The following is a 21,081-nucleotide window of genomic DNA, read 5'->3' as shown; positions in this document are numbered from 1 at the left end:
GCAAAGAAATTGAGGGTGATGGTGAGCTTGACTGCCACTGAGAGCCATGGTCATTCTGATCTGAGGCTGAAGGTCTGGTTGCAGGAGATGGCATAGTTTTATGACCACCTCCTTGGTGAAGCGCCCTGATGGAGGTAGGAAATGTGCTCTCGGAATACCATTGGAGTGTAAGACATCCTGTTGAGAGCCCTGATGGTCGCCTTCCTCCCTCTGGCAACAAAAGAGTGACTAAAGTAAATGTTGATCCCTTAGAAGATGAGAAGGGGGATTTAATAATGGGAAATGTGGAAATGGCTGAGACCTTAAACAATTATTTTGCTTCGGTCTTCACAGTGGAAGACACAAAAACCATGCCAAAAATTGCTGGTCACAGGAATGTGGGAAGGGAGGACCTTGAGACAATCACTATCACTAGGGGGGTAGTGCTGGACAGGCTAATGGGACTCAAGGTAGACAAGTCCCCTGGTCCTGATGAAATGCATCCCAGGGTATTAAAAGAGATGGCGGAAGTTATAGCAGATGCATTCGTTATAATCTACCAAAATTCTCTGGACTCTGGGGAGGTACCATCGGATTGGAAAGCAGCTAATGTGACGCCTCTGTTTAAAAAAAGGGGGCAGACAAAAGGCATGTAACTATAGGCCGGTTAGTTTAACATCTGTAGTGGGGAAAATGCTTGAAGCTATCATTAAGGAAGAAATAGTGGGACATCTAGATAGGAATAGTGCAAGCAAGCAGACGCAACATGGATTCATGAAGGGGAAATCATGTTTAACTAATTTACTGGAATTCTTTGAGGATATAACGAGCATGGTGGATAGAGGTGTACCGATGGATGTGGTGTATTTAAATTTCCAAAATGCATTCGATAAGGTGCCACACAAAAGGTGACTGCAGAAGATAAAGGAACGTGGAGTCAGAGGAAATGTATTAGCATGGATAGAGAATTGGCTGGCTAACAGAAAGCAGAGAGTCGGGATAAATGGGTTCTTTTCGGGTTGGAAATCAGTGGTTAGTGGTGTGCCACAGGGATCGGTGCTGGGACCACAACTGTTTACAATATACATAGATGACCTGGAAGAGGGGACGGAGTGTAGTGTAACAAAATTTGCAGATGACACAAAGATTAGTGGGAAAGCGGGTTGTGTAGAGGACACAGAGAGGCTGCAAAGAGATTTAGATAGGTTAAGCGAATGGGCTAAGGTTTGGCAGATGGAATACAATGTGATCTCTTCCACCTTGGGGGGAAAAAAAAACAGTAAAAGGGAATATTATTTGAATGGGGAGAAATTACAACATGCTTCGGTGCAGAGGGACCTGGGGGTCCTTGTGCATGAATCCCAAAAAGTTAGTTTGCAGGTGCAGCAGGTAATCAGGAAGGCGAATGGAATGTTGGCCTTCATTGCGAGAGGGATGGAGTACAAAAGCAGGGAGGTTCTGCTGCAACTGTATAGGGTATTGGTGAGGCCGCACCTGGAGTACTGCGTGCAGTTTTGGTCACCTTACTTAAGGAAGGATATACTAGCTTTGGAGGGGGTACAGAGACGATTCACTCGGCTGATTCCGGAGATAAGGGGGTTACCTTATGATGATAGATTGAGTAGACTTGGTCTTTAGTTGTTGGGAGTTCAGAAGGATGAGGAGTGATCTTATAGAAACATTTAAAATAATGAAAGGGATAGACAAGATAGAGGCAGAGAGGTTGTTTCCACTGGTCGGGGAGACTAGAACTAGGGGGCACAGTCTCAAAATATGGGGGAGCCAATTTAAGACCGAGTTGAGAAGGAATTTCTTCTCCCAGAGGGTTGTGAATCTGTGGAATTCTCTGCCCAAGGAAGCAGTTGAGGCTAGCTCATTGAATGTATTCAAATCACAGATAGATAGATTTTTAACCAATAAGGGAATTAAGGGTTACGGGGAGCGGGCGGGTCAGTGGAGCTGAGTCCACGGCCAGATCAGCCATGATCTTTTTGAATGGCGGAGCAGGCTCGAGGGGCTAGATGGCCTACTCCTGTTCCTAATTCTTATGTTCTTATGTTCCAGTCTTTCTTGCTGCTTCCGTTCCCTCCACCTCGATCCTGGAGGGCGAGGTTGACTGCCAGTACAGCCCCCATTAATGTCACCAAGTGTAGGAGTTTGATTTTTTAAAGAATAAATGTCGCTACTTTTTCGTTGCCACAATACGCCTGATACTAAATAACCTTGAAATCACAAATGAGACTGTTGCACTGTGAAACTGACAAGAAAGCACTGAAACTCCACTAACCTCCAGCTGCGACTCATTACTAATGACCCCTTTTAATAATGTCCCTGGAGCTGGCTTCCTGGTGCTTCACACCAGCTCTCCCTGTCTCCAGGCGTTAAGGTAGATGGCGACAATCAATTTCACAGAGCAGGTGGTCAGTGAGTGTTGCACACTCACTAATGTCATGATCCACCTGGCATTGAGGCTCCCAGTGATAACTGTTAACGGTGGCACTGCGGGGGGCGGGATTTGACGTTCGGCGCTGGATTCACCTCGTCCCGGCGATAAAGCTGGTGCTAGCTAGAGGCACTAAGGTACTGAATTTTTCCCTGCATGAGTTCAAGTTAATTTTCTTAGCTAAGGTATTCAAAACCACCTAGGCGGACAAGGGCAGCAGGCACATGGGAACATCATCACCTGCAAGTTCCACACCATCCTGACGTGGAAATATCGTGCCGTTCCTTCATCGTCGCTGGGTCAAAATTGTGGAACTCGCTCCCTAACAGCATTATGGGAGTACCTTCACCACACAGACTGAAGCGGTTCAAGGCGGCGGCTCACCACCGACTTCTCCAGAGCAATAAGGGATAGATGATAAATGTTGGCCTTTCAAGCAGTGCATTCCAAATCACAACAATTCACTGAGTAAATGTATTCTTCCTCATGCTGCCTCGCTTTCTTTTGCCAATCAACTTAATTCTGTGTCCTCTGGTGACTGACCCTTCTACCACTGGAAAAATTCTCCTTATTTACTCTATCAAAAGTCATCATGATTTTGAATACCTCAATCAACTCTCCACTTAACCTTCTTTACCAATGGATCCATTACAGACCCAATCCACGTCCGGACCGGGGTCAAACAGGACTGCGTCATCGCCCCAACCTTCTTCTCAATCTTCCTCGCTGTCATGCTCCACCGCAGTCAACAAGCTCCCCACTGGAGTGCAACTAAACTACAGAACCAGTGGGAAGCTGTTTAGCCTTCGCCATCTCCAGGCCAGGTCCAAGATCACCCCAACATCTGTCGTCGAGCTACAGTACGTGGACAATGCCTGCGTCTGTGCACATACAGAGGCTGCACTCCAGGACATAGTTGATATATTTACTGAGGCGCAACGAAAGCATAGGGCTTACGCTAAACATCCGCAAGACAAAGATCCTCCTGTCTTCGCTGCACAGCACTGACCTCCCCGTCGTCAAGATCCATGGCACGGCCCTGCACAATGTGGACCATTTCCCCATACCTCAGGACCCTCTTATCAACAAGAGCAGACACTGACGATGAGATTCAACACCGCATCCAGTGCGCCAGTGCAGCCTTCGGCCGCCTGAGTAAAAGAGTGTTCGAAGATCAGGCCCTCAAATCTGCCACCAAGCTCATGGTCTACAGGGCTGTAGTAATACCCGCCCTCCTGTATGGCTCAGAGACATGGACCATATACAGTAGACCCCTCAAGTTGCTGGAGAAATACCACCAACGATGTCTTCACAAGATCCTACAAATCTCCTGGGAGGTCAGACGCATCGACATTAGCGTCCTCGACCAGGCCAACATCTGCAGCATTGAAGCACTGACCACACTTGATCAGTTTCGCTGGGCAAGCCACATTGTCCACATGCCAGGACACGAGACTCCCAAAGCAAGCGCTCTACTCGGAACTCCTTCACGGTTACGAGCCAAAAGGTGGGCAGAGGAAACGTTACAAGGACATCCTCAAAGCCTCCCTGATAAAATGCAACATCCCCAGACACCTGGGAGTCACTGACCAAAGACCGCCCTCAGTGGAGGAAGTGCACCCGGGCGGGTGCTGAGCACCTCGAGTCTCATCGCCAAGCGCAGGCAGCGGAAAGAGCATGCGGCAAACCTGTCCCACCCTCAATGACTGTCCCACCTGTGACAGGGACTGTTCAGCCACCTAAGGACTCATTTTATGAGTGCAAGTGTTCCTCAATTCTGTGGGACTGCCTATGATGATGACTTAACCTTCTCTGCTCTAAATGGAACTCCATCTTCTCCACATAACAGATTTCTTTAAAATCACTTCTGCACCCTCTACTCCTTCAAAAGAGTGAAGTATTAGATGAGAGAGGAAGTATTAAGGGGTTTAGTATCTTCGAAAGTAGATAAATCACCAGGTCTGGACAAAATATATCCCAGGCTGTTAAAAGGGAGAAAATAGTGGAGGTTCTGACCATGATTTTCCAATCCTCACTGGCGACAGGCATTGTGCCAGAGGACTGCTAACATTGTACTGTTGTTCCCTCAACGACTATCTGTCCCACCTGTAAGAGAGACTGTGGCTCTCGTATTGGACTGTTCAGCCACCAAAGAACTCACTTCAAGATTGGATGCAAGTCTTCCTCAATTCTGAGAGACTGCCAATGATGATGCTTAAAAAGGGATAGACCAAGCAATTACAGGCCCATCAGCCTAACCTCGGTGGTGGGCAACTTATTGGAAAAAATTCTGAGGGACAGTATCAATTGTCATTTAGAAAGGCATGGATTAGCCTTGTAGGTTATAGCACTTCAGGTGCACATCCAAGTACTTTTTTTAAAGTGGTGAGGGTTTCTGCCTCGATCACTTTCAGGCAGAGATCTATACCCTCACCACTCTCTGGGTGAAAACATTTCTGCTCAAAACCTCCTCCCACTTACTTTAAATCTATGCCCCCTGGTTGTTGACGCCTCTGCTAAAGGAAATAGGATCTTCCTAGCCACTCTAGCTAGGCTCCTCGTAATTTTATACACCGTAATCAGCCTCCTGTTCCAAAGAAAATAACTCCAGCCTATCCCATCTTTCCTCATAGCTAAATTTAATTACCAGGAGGGGATAGATTGAAAATCCAAAAACAGGCATGGTAATTGCAATGCACGATTAGCCCATCCCGGTCAATGAAATACAGGCAGCACGCCATTTTCATTACTACCAGCTCATTATTGCTGTATGCAGACAACTCTAACCACACTGTTGGTTGCACACATCAGCAGGGAGTCCAACATCATTAGTTGCCAGCACTACTTAAAGCTAGCCTGTACTGATTAAATATAGCTTGCAGCTCTTAGAGAAGGTGCATTGTAGCTGCTGAAGATGCGAACATTCAGAATAGTGCCATGCAACAAAGAAAAGTGGCTGACCATGTGAGAAAGCACACACTACTGTTTGCAGCTGTTGTACTCCTGTCTCTCCTGAAGACTCATCTTTGCCACATCCATGCAAACTATAATCTCATGTGCTTTATATCTAAAAGGACTTGAATACAAGGGGGTAGAAGTTACACTACAATGCCCCAATTAGTGTTCGGTATGTGCACCACACTTAGCCTTGGAGGGAGTGTAGCATAGATATACCAGAATTATGTCGCTCAGGGCTTAAATTATGAGATTACACAAACTGGAGGTGTATTCCCCAGAATTAAATTTAAATGATTAAGGGGTGATTTAATCAGTTTAAGGTATTAAGAGGAACCAAGTTTCTCTACCTTATTTCAGCTATAATACAGAAAATGCTGGAAGTACTCAAGTCAGGCATTTGCAGAGTTCACGTTTAAAGTGAATGACCATCAACCTGAACTCTGCTTCTCTCCAGATTCTGCCTAACATGCAAAGTATTTCAAAGACTTTTTATTTCAGATTTCTAGCATCCGCAATATTTTTCTGTTAAACTATTTCTGCTGATTGGAGAGTCTGGGACTAAGCCGGGGGGGGGGGGGGAAAACTGAAATTTGCCAGATCTTTCAGGAGCAAAGTTAGAAAACACTTCTACACAGGGTGGTAGTAGTTTGGTACTCCTTTCCACAAAAAGCAGTCAATGTTAGGTCACGTTAATAAAAATCTTAACAGATTTAAAGTTAACGAGATTAAGGGATAGGCAGCAAAGGCAGGTGGTATATTGAATTAGATCACTGATCAGCCAAGATCTAATTAAATGGCAGAATAGTCAAGGGGGCTAAATGGCCTACTTCTGGTTCCTATGTTATATTTCCAATCTCCCTTTCCCCTCAAGTCCTTGAAATTGTCACCTCCCAATTCCATGGCCACCTTTCCTGCAACTGCATGCATTAATCTCCAATCAGGTTTCTACAACCAGCACAGCAGACAGTCCAAATCAAAGCCACAAATGACATTGTGCACTATCCCTCAGCCTTCTTGATGTCTCTGCGGCCTGACAGTTGACCATATCTCCTCCAACACCTTGCCACAGCTGTAGAGTATTATCCTCACTTGGTTCCACTCTATCCCATCCAACCCAATCATAGCCAGAGCACTGAGCTAATGTTGCTTGACATAGATATAGCTTGGTCTTGACTGTGATCTGAGACATAGCAGGTTGTTGGGACTAACGACCATCACTTGGGGCTGGATTGTCCAAGGTGGAACAAAAGGGGAAAGAGAATGAGTCAAGTCAATGGTGTAAATGACTGAACTATGTCTGGATGAGACAGGAACTGTAGAGGTGGCACTTGATATCCATGTACAAGGAGATAAATTTGCAACTGCACACCTCACCCAGCATTGTGTGTTGCCATCTTTTTCTGCTCCCCCCATTAACATAACATTAACACATTCCATATGGAAACTTTGGCTAACATGTACATGAACATACAAGTGAAAATACTCAATCCTTTGGCAATCTGATTTCTTGTCGGGGAGTTCAGAAAGCACTACAGCTTTTCAGAAAACAGGTACACCAGTCACCATGCTTGCTTGATTGCCTCAAGGAACTGATAACGTAGCTAAGTTTGCTGACGATACAAAGATGGGAGGAAAAGCAATGTGTGAGGACACAAAAAAATCTGCAAACTGACAGTGGGCAAAAATTTGGCAGATGGAGTATAATGTTGGAAAGTGTGAGGTCATGCACTTTGGCAGAAAAAATCAAAGAGCAAGTTATTATTTAAATAGAGAAAGATTGCAAAGTGCCACAGTACAGCAGGACCTGGCGGTACTTGTGCATGAAACACAAAAGGATGGTATACAGATACAACAAGTGATCAGGAAGGCCAATGGTATCTTGGCCTTTATTGCAATGGGGATAGAGTATAAAAGCAGGCAAGTCTTGCTACAACTGTACAGGATATTTGGTGAGGCCACACCTGGAATACTGCGTGCAGTTTTGGTTTCCATATTTACAAAAGGATATACTTGCTTTGGAGACAGTTCAGAGAAGGTTCACTAGGTTGATTCTGGGGATGACTTATGAGGAAAGGTCACGTAGGTTGGGCCTCTACTCATTGGAATTCAGAAGAATGAAGTGTGATCTTATCGAAACATATAAGATTATGAGGGAGCTTGACAAGGTGGACACAGAGAGGATGTTTCCACTGATTGGGGGGGGGGTAGGGGAGACTAGAACGAGAGGGCACACGCGATCTTAGAATAAGGGAACACCCATTTAAAAACAGACGAGGAGAAATTTCCTGAGGTTTGTAAATGTGAAATTCTCTGCCTCGAGAGCGCTATGGAAACTTGGACATTGAATAAATTTAAGACAGAAATAGACAGTTTCTTAAACGCTAAAGGGGTTATGGGGAGCGGGTGGGGAAGTGGAGCCAAGTCCATGATCAGATCAGCCATGATCTTATTGAATGGCGGAGCAGGCTTGAGGGGCCTACTCCTGATGTTCTGTCATGGAATAATAGAGGCAATGTTAAATCAGAGCTCCTCGCTCTCAAAAAGAGGAAGAGTCACCAAGAGGAACAGGCTTACACTACTTCAATATCCTTAAGCTTTAAAAAAAAGAAACTGCAGAGTTAAAAGTGACAGTATTTTATTCTTACACCAAGTCATAAAATTTACGCCATCAGTACACAGGCTCCACCAACTTCCTTGATTTTCTCTTCAGCTTTCCTGCTGAAGAACTTGGCCTTGACGATGACTGGCTGTTTGGGCAATCTTCCTTTGCCCAGGACTTTATAGTAACCCTGAGGAGGAAAAACAAGCACAAGGATTCAAAGACTAAATCAACAAAAAAAATGATTCTAGGCCAAAACTGGATTCTTTCAAACACCAAACCAGTGATTTAATGTATATTTATTTTTAAACCAGTACAAAACAATCAAGTGTATTTATTGCATTACATGGAAATCAACTGCTCCTAAAAATAAAAAAAAGTTGCGGTTGTATACAAATGTGATTCCAACATCTGAAATCTTCAGATTTCTGACAGCTCAGAAGTCTGATCTGCAAGATCAAAATCAAATCTAATTGCAATTGGTTATCTGGGAGGCGTGCCATATTTGGATGGCAATGGAGGGAGCAAAAAGGGGTTTCAGAAGCCATTATGTCTGCCACACAACAGCCAGAAGTCTATTTTCAGTATCTTTGTTGCAAAATTTTAATAGTGAGGGAAAACCAGAATTATTTGAACAAACCATCACAAATCACTTTATTGGTAAGAACCTGGAAAGTTTGTTTAGCATAGGCTACACCAATTACATTCCATTTTAGGAGGTGAGAAATGAATAAATTAATAGGTCTCTGGAAATACTCAGGTCAGGCAGCGTTTGTGGAATGAGAAACAGAGTTAATGTTTCAGGTCAATGACCCTTCCGTCAGAAAGTAAATCGGCAAAGCAAGCTAAACTGAACACGAGCTAGAACAAATGGTTCAAACTAGTAAATGGCAAATTAAGGACAAATAGCAGAAGTTCTACACAAAGAATGATCAATACACAAAGGAATCCTGGATATAGTAATGGAGACTAAAATGCTAAAGCCATTTTAAAATATAATTGATGCCATGGAGGGTCATTCACCCCACCTCACAAATGGCACATAAAATTCACAACCACCACAAAATAAAACAAACATTCACAACTGCCTCACAAAATAAAACAATGTCACTGATGGTGTGACTGACTGGGCTACAAAAGGAGCAACAGCCAGTGAATAAGATCAGTAGTTACTTTTCGAAAACTATAGCACACCAAGACAACAGAAAATGTAAAGGCGTGACTCTAGTCTCGATTCCGAAGAATTAAGTACCAAACTCTACTGCAACAAATGATGTTATATTGCTAGCTAACGCCTTATACTATACATTTAGAAAATGTTTTGTAGGAGCATTGCTAGAGACCCACAATATTTGCTTTACTCCTTGAAACTTGTGCTTTTGATTTACAGATTTGTAATTGATAGGTCATCTCTAATCAAGTTCTTTATTTTTGGTGGTCATTAGCATGGTGGATAGGAGCGAGTCTATGGATGTTGTCTATATGGGCTTCCTTAAAGCATTTGATAAGGTGATTAGCACAAGAGATGGCTAAAAATGACAGTACAGGGAATTGGAGGTAACCACATGACATGGGTCAGTAATTAGGCAAGAGACAGTGTGGATAAAGGGTTCATTCTGATCAGCAGGAGGTGACAAGATATTCCCCAATGATCTGTACTGGGGTGTCTGCTCATCACCATTTGTAAATGACTTGAATGAAGGAAGAGTTGTATATTCAAGTTTGCATTTGACACCAATTTAGGAAGCACAGTAAATTGTGTAGATGGAGTAGAAGTTGCAAAAGGACAGAGATTTGTTGAATGGGCAAAATTATGGCAAAAGCATTAAATGTGGGGAAGTGCGAAGTTATGCACTTTAGATCAGAGACAAAAATCAGAGTATTTTCTAATAGAGACTAGGAACTATGGAGGAGCAACAGGACATACAAATCACAAAGCTTGTGCACAGGTACAAATAGTATTCAAAAAGACTAAAGGGATGTTGGATTTTATGATTGCAAGTCAAGTGAGGAAGTGAAGCTTCAGTTGCACATAGCTGTGGTTAGTATTGCATTCAGTTTTGAGCACCAAACTGCAGTAAAAATGTACTGATCTTTTACAATGCAGTGTTTATAAAACACTTTTTAGTGTTTATGACAGGTTGAATAAATTTGGCTTCCTTCAGTTTCTTCCTGATCAACTGGGACTAAATGCTAGGATATTGTCATACGATTACCAAATCTGTTCAGTTCATCTGACCCACTTTATAAAATAAAACCAACACTGGCACATGAGAAGTGTTCTCGGCTACAATTATCAGTTATTTCTCTCTTTTTAAATCCAGCACATCCTATCTGTAGACTAGCCCCAGAAAAACAGTATTTTAAATTCCCAAGAGGGAGCACTTACAGCATGCACAACATCAATCACAGGTGCTGGTCCTTCTGGTTTCTTGGCATAGTTTAGTCTGGTCTGTTCACTGACCAGCGTCCACAGCTTATCCAGATTTATGGTCGGGCAGAATAACTGGTTCTTCTTTAGATGGTAATGTCTCATACCAACTTTTCCAAAGTAACCTGGGTGACTGAAAAACAATGGTTCAGAAACTCAAACGAACCCATCGAACATAAAACAAGTACACTACAAACATGGACTTGAACTCAACCCAATGCAACCCAGCATTTTAGGAAAATTCAGGGATAATACTAGTTTTCTACATTTTTTAATTTCATTCTTACAAGTTTCCCAAGTTTAGGCAATGTATAGTGAGTGGTATGCAATGTTATTATTGCAGTCACCTCAAAAATGTGCAATAGGAATTTATTCCTTCATTTCTGTATTTTATGGAGACAGTCTATTCACTTCCATCTTTCCCCAACATACCAAAATCAGCACACAAGCATATTCTGGGGCGATTTCCTTAATTGTCTCTCCTCACACCTGATAATGCTTCCAATTTCCCCACAACAGAAATCAGAACTCTCACTGCAGAAAGTCAATCAACTCATGACTTACCGCGACAATACAACAGGCCAAAGCTTCAACATGCCCCATCACCATAGGAAAATCATGAATTTAAAATTTGGCCCGAGTGGAAATTGGAAGCTTTACCATGGGTAATTAATAAATAAAGGTTTACTGGCGGATTAATTCCAAAGACTACCACCTCTTTTAATAAAGACCTCCAAAACGACCCAGTCTCAGGTTTAATGAGCTTTCAAGCATTCGTACAGGACACTTATGAAGTGATCCACAAGCTCGATGAACAAGGAATCCAAAGCCAGTTGTTTCTTTGTGCATGTGACCATAATGCTCTGGGTCAGTTTAGGAACTCCCAAGCCTGGCAAATTGGAAGACTGATCCCCAATTAGTGGATTGACACCAAAAAGAGCAGCTTCTGCCAGCCCTTGATTCAAAAAGGACCTAGTCATCAAAAGAGACATTAAAGTACAGAGGTGACAGGTACCATCAGCAGAGATCACAGCAGTGAGGTGAGGTGAGGAACAAACCAACTGGGAGCCAAGGAGGAAAAAAGCACTAGTCAGTCATCTTTTTTGCATGTGAGTTTTGAACATGTTTACACACAGGGACATGGGTGTTGGTGCTTGTGGGTGTTACATATGACAGTTCAAATTAGAAAGTTGTTTGAATACTGCTACTCATTACTAAATCATGTGGCCCACAGATCTGGCTCTGTTGGGCTATCCCCACTATTCCAAGCTCTAGCTGGTCCAGAATGTAGGTACCTACATCCTTTACTGATCTCCAGTGCTCTTCAGCACAAGGATTTCAAAATCCCTCTGCAACCTAGTACCTTTATTTTCAACCAGCTCCACAGTCGTTATTCCAATCGTAGTCTATTAAATGAAGCAGAACACACCGATCAGTGGCAGAGTATTCTTGCCCCATCTAGAAATATTTCTCTAAACTTTGCTAAAGGATGTAGGTACCTACATTCTGGACCAGCTAGAGCTTGGAATAGTGGGGGAATATCCCAACAGAGCCAGATCTGTGGGCCACATGATTTAGTAATGAGTAGCAGTATTCAAACAACTTTCTAATTTGAACTGCCATATGTAACCCCCACATGCACCAACACCCATGTCCCTGTGTGTAAACATGTTCAAAACTCATTTGCTAAAAAAGGTGCAATATGAAAATTCTTGTAAATGAAAACAACAGCTTTTTAAAATTTTAAACAATGACCCATAGAGATGTCTTAACACTTAATGAATACCTTTCCAAAACAGATTTTACTGCATGTCCTACCTGGGCAAACTAGAGTGTGACCGAGTACAGCTGACGTTTATTTTGTGGCTGAGCACAGTCACTCTGAAGTTAGCTATGGCATATTTTAAGTGCTACAGGTGATCCTACCTGATATAATTTGCATAGTCCATCAAGGGACTTCACTCCTTTCCAAAACAAAATATTTAGAATTCAGCAACTCAGACTGAGGAGAATCTTGTGCCATAGAAGATACCTCAATTTAAATGGAGTTCAACAATAATGTATGAGCAGCTACAGTAAACACGAGACATTTTGGGGAAGAGCAAGAAAAGTAACTTGAACCAAGGGTGACACTACACATTCAATGGATGACTTGAGTAGTTTTCACAAGTTGAGCAAGGGCAGAGAGAAAGTATCCAAGCCCCCAGTAATCAGGAAAATAAATGAAATGGACAAAATTCATTTAAAAACTAGAACAATTTGAATTCTAACTTCTGCATCTACATAGCATTCTAAAACTAACAGGAAAGAGAAGTGGTAGAGTCTAGGTGCTGCAGAAGAGAACAAAGGAATAATCAGATGGGTTGCTGGGGCACCTCACGGCATGGTCAAGTCCATTTGAAGAGAATGCCATAAAAATGGAGACAAGCAAGCAAAAGGTATTTGTCTAGTTTCAACTGACTACATCAGTCAGCAGGGACAAATGAAGGCAACCTTTTGCACAGGCCCACAATGCACTTAACACATGGATTTAAGCAAACAATTAAGACCATTTTCCAATGCAGTTACAGAGCTGGATGACAAAATCAAGTTGCGAAAGTTACATACCACTTTATACAATGTCACTAATCTGGTGGCCGACTGTGCTACAAGTAGCAGCAGCCAGTAAATAAAATTAGTATTCATTCTTCGAGAACTATAGCACACCAGAACAACTGGGAATGTCAGGATGTGACTCTAGTCTCGATATCTTGTAAAAAGGGAGAGGGTAAAGAGGATAGAAGCATTCACACAACTTGTATACCAGAAATAAACAGAATGTGCTGGATATCCTTGTATCCGAGTAGAGTGGATATTTGGACTTTCAAAAGGCTTTTGACAAGGTCCTGCACAAGAGATTGTTGTGCAAAATTAAAGCACATGGTATTGGGGGTAATGTACTGACATGGATCGAGAACTGGTTGGCAGACAGGAAGCAGAGAGTCGGGATCAACGTGTTCTTTTCAGAATGGCAGACAGTGACTAGAGGAGTGCCGCAGGGCTCAGTGCTGGGACCCCAGCTCTTTACAATATACATTAATGATTTAGATGAAGGAATTGAGTGTAATATCTCCAAGTTTGCAGATGACACTAAGCTGGGTGGCGGTGTGAGCTGTGAGGAGGATGCTAAGAGGCTGCAGGGTGACTTGGGACAGGTTGGTGAGTGGGCAAATGCATGGCAGATGCTGTATAACGTGGATAAATGTGAGCTTATCCACTTTGGTGACAAAAACACGAAGGCAGATGATCTGAATGGAAGCAGATTAGGAAAAGGGGAGGTGCAACGAGACCTGGTGTCATGGTACATCAGTCATTGAAAGTTGGTATGCAGGTACAGCAGGCGGTGAAAGCAGCAAATGGTATGTTGGTCTTCATAGCTAGGGGATTTGAGTACAGGAGCAGGGAGGTCTTACTGCAGTTGTACAGGGCCTTGGTGAGGCCTCACCTGGAATATTGCGTTCAGTTTTGGTCTCCTAACCTGAGGAAGAACATTCTTGCTATTGAGAGAGTGCAGCAAAGGTTCACCAGACTGATTCCCGGGATGGCTGGACTGACATGAGGAGAGACTGGATCGACTGGGCCTTTATTCACTGGAGTTTAAAAGGATGAAAGGGGTTCTCATTAGAAACATAAAATTCTGACAGGACTGGACAAGTTAGATGCAGGAAGAATGTTCCCGATGTTGGGGAAGTCCAGAACCAGGGGACACAGTCTAAGGATAAGGGGCAAGCCATTTAGGACTGAGATGAGGAGAAACTTCACTCGAGTTGTTAACGTGTGAAATTTCTTACCGCAGAGTTGTTGCCAGTTCGTTCGAGATATTTAAGAGAGTTAGATGTGGCCCTTACGGCTAAAGGAATCAAGGGGTATGGTGAGAAAGCAGGAATGGGGTACTGAAGTTGCATGTTCAGCCATGAACTCATTGAATGACGGTGCAGGCTAGAAGGGCCGAATGGCCTACTCCTGCACCTATTTTCTATGTTTCTATCCTGCCAGAATTGTTAATTTCAAAAATGTTAAACTTGCGGTAGTATTTCTCTCTGGCCCCTCTCCCCTCTCCCACCCACTGGCTGCCCCTAAATTTGCAGATGCCCTTTTGGTACCAAGACTTCATAACAGACACCAGAGTTAGTGCAAGATTACAATTACACTAACTTGGATCAAAACACATTTAGTACAATACATACTATTTATCAAAGTTGATTCTGTGATGGTGCATACCACCAGCATTGCCACGACCACCAGGATGCTTTCTGTGTTTGCCTAGAGACAGAAGAAAGTGTTATCCGGTATTCTGAACACATGCAAAAAATGATTTGAGCCTGCAGTTACTACTCACCAATACGGCCATGACCGTGGCTAACGTGTCCTCTCAGCTTCCTGGTTTTTCTCAATCTGGATGGCTAAAATAATTAAAAGCAACTGGTGAGTTATTTAGCCAATGCACAACATTTTACACTGGAAAACTGTCTTCTTCCTCCTCTCTTCCCCCCCCCAAAAGTATGTTTACAGGCAAAAATCACATGACTGTGAAAATCATACCCACTTAAATTTTTAAAGATTACAGTAAATGCATTAACCCACTGCTATTGCTAACTAAATGCATCTGCACTTAATTTTCCTGGCAGCTTCTTGTACAGCCATTTTGAGGCCTGCTTCTATGGAGATGTAACTAGGGAGGACTTACTGCAATTGTACAGGGCCTTGAGGTCACACCTTGAATATTGTGTAGTTTTGGTCTCCTAATCTGAGGAAGGACATTCTTGCTATTGAGGGAGTGCAGCAAAGGTTCAACAGACTGATTCCCGGGATGGCAGGACTGACACGAAGAAAGGCTGGATTGTCTAATCTTATATTCACTGGAGTTATGAAGAATGAGGGGATCTCATAGAAACCTAAAATTCTGACGGGATTGGACAGGTTAGATGCAGGAAGAATTTCCCGATGTTGGGGAAGTCCAGAACCAGGGGTCACAGTCTAAAGATAAGGGGTAAGCCATTTAGGACAGCGATGAGGAGAAACTTCTTCACTCAGAATTGTGAACGTGTGGAATTCTCGACCTCAAAGTTGTTGAGGCCAGTTCGTTAAATATATTCAAAAGGGAGTTAGATGTGGCCCTTACGACTAAAGGGATCAAGGGGTATGGAAAGAAAGCAGGAAAGGGGTACTGAAGTGCATATCAGCCATGATCTTATTGAATGGTGGTGCAGGCTCAAAGGGCCGAATGGCCTACTCCTGCACCTATATTCTACGTATTCTGCCATTACTATAGATCTACAAGGTGGAATCTCAAATCAAAGTTCACATCTAAACAATGCGCTTTTGCTATATTATTGTGCGCACTATTCAAGCCTTTAACCCATTAAATAAAAACCTCAATAAATGAGAGCTGACATGTTTTACAAAATAGATACAGGATTGTAGTGCAATCATGTTAAACATTCAGACATGTATGTCCCATCAATCAAGTTTCATCAATATTCCTTTCACAAACTATTTGGCCCAGTTTTGGTCTCCGTATTTAAAGGATATACTTGCATTGGAGGCTGTTCAGACAGTTCACTAGGTTGATTCCAGAGATGAGGGGGTTAACTCATGAAGATAGGTTGAGTATGTTGAGCCTATACACACTGAAGTTCAGAAGAATGAGGTGACCTTATTGAAACTTATAAAAGATAGCGGGGGTTTGACAAGGTGAATGCAGTGAGGATATTGACAGTGGATAAGCAATGGCAAACATTTAAAGATCACATGGATGAACTTCAGCAATTGTACATCCCTGTCTGGAGTAAAATTAAAACAGGGAAGGTGACTCAACTGTAGCTAAAAGGGAAATTAAGGATAGTGTTAAAACCAAGGAAGAGGCATATAAGTTAGCTAAAAAGCAACAAACCTGAAGACTGGGAGAAATTTAGAATTCCAGAGGAGGACTAAGGGTTTAATTAGGAGGGGGAAAATAGAGTACGAGAGGAAACTTGCAGGGAACATAAAAACTGACTGCAAAAGCTTCTATAAATATGTGAAGAGAAAAAGATTAGTGAAGGCAAAAATAGGTCCCTTGCAGTCGGATTCAGGTGAATTTATAACAGGGAACAAAGAAACGGCAGACCAATTGAACAAATACTTCGGTTCTGTCTTCACAAAGGAAGACACAAATAACCTTCCGAATGTACTAGCGGACAGTGGGTTTTGTGAGAAGGAGGAACTAAGGATATCCTTATTAGGCGGGAAATTGATGGGATTGAAGGCCGATAAATCCCCAGGGCCTGATGTCTGCATTCTAGAGTACTTAAGGAAGTGGCCCTAGAAATAGTGGATGCATTGGTGATCATTTTCCAACATATGGACTGGAGGGTAGCTAATGTAACACCACTTTAAAAAAAAAGGAGGGAGAGAAAACAGGTAATTATAGACAAGTTAGCTTGACATCAGCAATGGGGAAAATGTTGGAATCAATCATTATGAAATAGCAGCGCATTTGGAAAGTAGTGACAGGATCAGTCCAAGTCAGCATGGATTTATGAAAGGGAAATCATGCTTGACGAATCTTCTGGAATTTTTTGAGGATGTAACTAGCAGAGTTGACAAGGAAGAATCAGTGGATGTGGTGTATTTGGACTTTCAAAAGGCTTTTGACAAGGTCCCGCACGTGATTGGTGTGCAAAATCAAAGCGCATGGATAGAGAACTGGTTGGCAGACAGGAAGCAGAGAGTCGGGATAAACGGGTCCTTTTCAGAATGGCAAGCAGTGACTAGTGGGGTGCCGCAGGGCTCAGTGCTGGGACTCCAGCTATTTACATTAGCGATTTAGATGCAGGAACTGAGTGTAATATCTCCAAGTTTGCAGACGATACTAAACTGGGTGGCAGTGTGAGCTGTGAGGATGCCACCAAGAGGGTGCAGGGCGACTTGGACAGGTTAGGCGAGTGGGCAAATGCTTGGTAGATGCAGTATAATTTGGATAAATGTGAGGTTATCCATTTTGGGGGCAAAAACATAAAGGCAGATTATCTGAATGACAGATTAGGAAAAGGGGAGGTGCAACGAGACCTGGGTGTCAGGGTTCATCAGTCATTGAAAGTTGGCATGCAGGTACAGCAGGTGATGAAGGCAGCAAATGGTATGTTGGCCTTCATAGCTACAGGATTTGAGTATAGGAGCAGGGAGGTCTTACTGCAGTTGTACAGGGCCTTGGTGAGGCCTCACCTGCAATATTGTGTTCAGTTTTGGTCTCCTAATATGAGGAAGGATATTCTTGCTATTGAGGGAGTGCAGCAAAGGTTCACCAGACTGATTCCAGGGATGGCTGGACTGACATGAGAAGGGACTGGATTGAATGGGCCTTTATTCACTGGAATTTAGAAGGATGAGTGGATCTCAAACGTACAAGATTCTGACAGGACTGGACAGGTTAGATGCGGGAAAAATGTTCCCGATGTTGGGGAAGTCCAGAACCAGGGGACATGGCCGGAGGATAAGGAGTCGACCATTTAGGACTGAGATGAGGAGAAACTTCTTCACTAAGAGTTGTTAACCTGTGGAATTCCCTGCCGCAGTGTTGTTGAATATATCCAGTGAACTGGCATCAAGAGGGAGTTAGATATGGCCCTTAAGGCTAAGGGGATCAAGGGGTATGGAGAGAAAACAGGAAAGGGGTACTGAGGGAATGATCAGCCATGATCATATTGAATGGCGGTGCAGGCTCGAAGGGCCGACTCCTGCACCTATTTTCTATGTTTCTACTCAAGGGAAACTAAAACTAGAGGACATAGAAGGGGCTGTCCATTTAAAAATGATGACAAAATTTGTTCAGGGTTGTAAATCTGTGGAATTCTTTGCCACAGAGAGCGGTGGAGGCTGGGTGATTGAATATATTTAAGGCAGAGACAGAGATTTTTGAGCGATGAGGGAGTGAAGGTTAAGGGGAGCGGCAGGCCATGATCTTATTAAACGGCAGAGCAGGATCGAGGGGCCAAATGGCCTGCTCCTATTTCTTCTCTCCCCCCCCACCCCTCCCTATTTCTGTGTGGCCTCTCAGCAGCTATCGATGATAAATTGCGCACAGATCAGATCAATCGGCGCACTCCCGAGTACCACCATGATTGCAATCTGCAAGCAGTGCAAGTGCGGCTATTGCAGTCTGTCGGCCTGCTGCAATACCCGAGCCAACATGCCCCGAACCCCGCCAATTACAGGTCCGCTCCGAGCCTGCGGCCCCTCCAGCACCGGAGCTTCCCCAACCACAAGCCACAAGGTCCCCGGACAATTTACGCGAATGAATGGGGCTCGTGGGCCTCAGTGTAGCTCACCCGGGGGCTGTGAACTAAACTCTACCCGAGAGAGCGAGGGGGGGGGGGGACCGGCCGCGATATATATTCGATATAACACATCATCACAACGGGGCAGGCCACTACCGTGCGCGCTGCGCCCAGGCCCCGCTAACTAGGCCCCGAATGGAAAGCCCATCGAAACAAAACGCAGCTGTGTTTTGGCGAAATGACCGGCCATGTTGTGGGCGGAGGACACGGCGGTGCCGGGACACAACAGCTCTCCCGCTCCCGGTCAGCGTTCGCGGCCGATGCCGGGGGATTGCAATCGCTTCGGACCCGCACACAGCGCTCCCAATTACCTACCATCTTGTCCGATGACGTAAAGAGGAAAGGCCCGGGCAAGTCTCGCGGATTTATTCGAGATTTGGACGGGTGTTGGACAGCGCCTGCGCAATAATGGTCTGACGCTCCCGGTTGTTCTCTCGCTGCTTTACATAAACCACGCCCCCCGCGCGGGAAACAGTTTTAATTCAAAAACAAGGAACAAACTGAAAAGCCTCAGTCAGTCAGTCAGTGAGGTGATGGGGCCTTGTGGGGAGATACAGGTGATGGGGGCTTGTGGGGAGAGATACAGGTGATGGGGCCTTGTGGGGAGATACAGGTGATGGAGGCTTGTGGGGAGATACAGGTGATGGAGGCTTGTGGGGAGATACAGGTGATGGAGGCTTGTGGGGAGATACAGGTGATGGAGGCTTGTGGGGAGATACAGGTGATGGAGGCTTGTGGGGAGATACAGGTGATGGGGCCTTGTGGGGAGATACAGGTGATGGAGGCTTGTGGGGAGATACAGGTGATGGGGCCTTGTGGGGAGATACAGGTGATGGGGCCTTGTGGGGAGATACAGGTGATGGAGGCTTGTGGGGAGATACAGGTGATGGAGGCTTGTGGGGAGATACAGGTGATGGGGCCTTGTGGGGAGATACAGGTGATGGAGGCTTGTGGGGAGATACAGGTGATGGAGGCTTGTGGGGAGATACAGGTGATGGAGCCTTGTGGGGGGATACAGGTGATGGAGCCTTGTGGGGGGATACAGGTGATGGAGGCTTGTGGGGGGATACAGGTGATGGAGGCTTGTGGGGAGATACAGGTGATGGGGCCTTGTGGGGAGATACAGGTGATGGAGGCTTGTGGGGAGATACAGGTGATGGAGGCTTGTGGGGAGATACAGGTGATGGAGCCTTGTGGGGGGATACAGGTGATGGAGCCTTGTGGGGGGATACAGGTGATGGAGCCTTGTGGGGGGATACAGGTGATGGAGGCTTGTGGGGAGATACAGGTGATGGAGGCTTGTGGGGAGTGATATACAGGTGATGGAGGCTTGTGGGGAGAGAGATACAGGTGATGGAGGCTTGTGGGGAGATACAGGTGATGGGGCCTTGTGGGGAGTGAGATACAGGTGATGGAGGCTTGTGGGGAGATACAGGTGATGGAGGCTTGTGGGGAGATACAGGTGATGGGGCCTTGTGGGGAGTGAGATACAGGTGATGGGGCCTTGTGGGGAGATACAGGTGATGGAGCCTTGTGGGGAGATACAGGTGATGGAGGCTTGTGGGGAGATACAGGTGATGGAGGCTTGTGGGGAGATACAGGTGATGGAGCCTTGTGGGGGGATACAGGTGATGGAGGCTTGTGGGGAGATACAGGTGATGGAGCCTTGTGGGGGGATACAGGTGATGGAGGCTTGTGGGGAGATACAGGTGATGGAGGCTTGTGGGGAGATACAGGTGATGGAGGCTTGTGGGGGGATACAGGTGATGGAGGCTTGTGGGGAGATACAGGTGATGGAGCCTTGTGGGGGGATACAGGTGATGGAGCCTTGTGGGGAGAGAGATACAGGTGATGGAGGCTTGTGGGGAGATACAGGTGATGGAGGCTTGTGGGGAGATACAGGTGATGGAGGCTTGTGGGGAGATACAGGTGATGGAGGCTTGTGGGGAGTGAGATACAGGTGATGGAGGCTTGTGGGGAGGTACAGGTGATGGAGCCTTGTGGGGGGATACAGGTGATGGAGGCTTGTGGGGAGAGAGATACAGGTGATGGAGGCTTGGGGAGAGATACAGGTGATGGAGCCTTGTGGGGGGATACAGGTGATGGAGGCTTGTGGGGAGAGAGATACAGGTGATGGAGGCTTGTGGGGAGATACAGGTGATGGAGGCTTGTGGGGAGAGAGATACAGGTGATGGAGGCTTGTGGGAGATACAGGTGATGGAGGCTTGTGGGGAGTGAGATACAGGTGATGGAGGCTTGTGGGGAGAGAGATACAGGTGATGGAGGCTTGTGGGGAGATACAGGTGATGGAGGC

The 21,081-nt window shown here is 44.9% G+C and overlaps 1 protein-coding gene and 2 non-coding genes across 3 annotated transcripts; all 3 read right to left on the bottom strand.

Annotated features, from left to right (window-relative positions):
- Positions 1 to 7,998: 7,998 nt before the first annotated feature.
- Positions 7,999 to 19,193, bottom strand: LOC139280276 (large ribosomal subunit protein uL15). The gene is made up of 5 exons (XM_070899955.1): positions 19,083 to 19,193; positions 14,789 to 14,852; positions 14,637 to 14,712; positions 10,369 to 10,543; positions 7,999 to 8,169 (listed from the first exon to the last, which is right to left on the bottom strand). Exons 1-5 carry the CDS (start codon positions 19,083 to 19,085, stop codon positions 8,041 to 8,043), a joined length of 447 nt encoding a protein of 148 aa, XP_070756056.1. The 5' UTR covers positions 19,086 to 19,193; the 3' UTR covers positions 7,999 to 8,040.
- LOC139280440 (small nucleolar RNA SNORA3/SNORA45 family) lies at positions 9,082 to 9,214 on the bottom strand. Its single transcript, XR_011596693.1, has one exon. It is a non-coding gene; the product is annotated as a small nucleolar RNA SNORA3/SNORA45 family (small nucleolar RNA).
- On the bottom strand, positions 13,027 to 13,157 carry LOC139280439 (small nucleolar RNA SNORA3/SNORA45 family). The gene has a single exon (XR_011596692.1). It is a non-coding gene; the product is annotated as a small nucleolar RNA SNORA3/SNORA45 family (small nucleolar RNA).
- Positions 19,194 to 21,081: the final 1,888 nt, after the last annotated feature.

This window comes from Pristiophorus japonicus, chromosome 14 (genome assembly GCF_044704955.1).
Source record: "Pristiophorus japonicus isolate sPriJap1 chromosome 14, sPriJap1.hap1, whole genome shotgun sequence".
Taxonomy (NCBI): domain Eukaryota; kingdom Metazoa; phylum Chordata; class Chondrichthyes; family Pristiophoridae; genus Pristiophorus; species Pristiophorus japonicus.
Note: the sequence above shows the minus strand (reverse complement) of the source record. Positions and strands in the feature narration are given on the sequence as shown.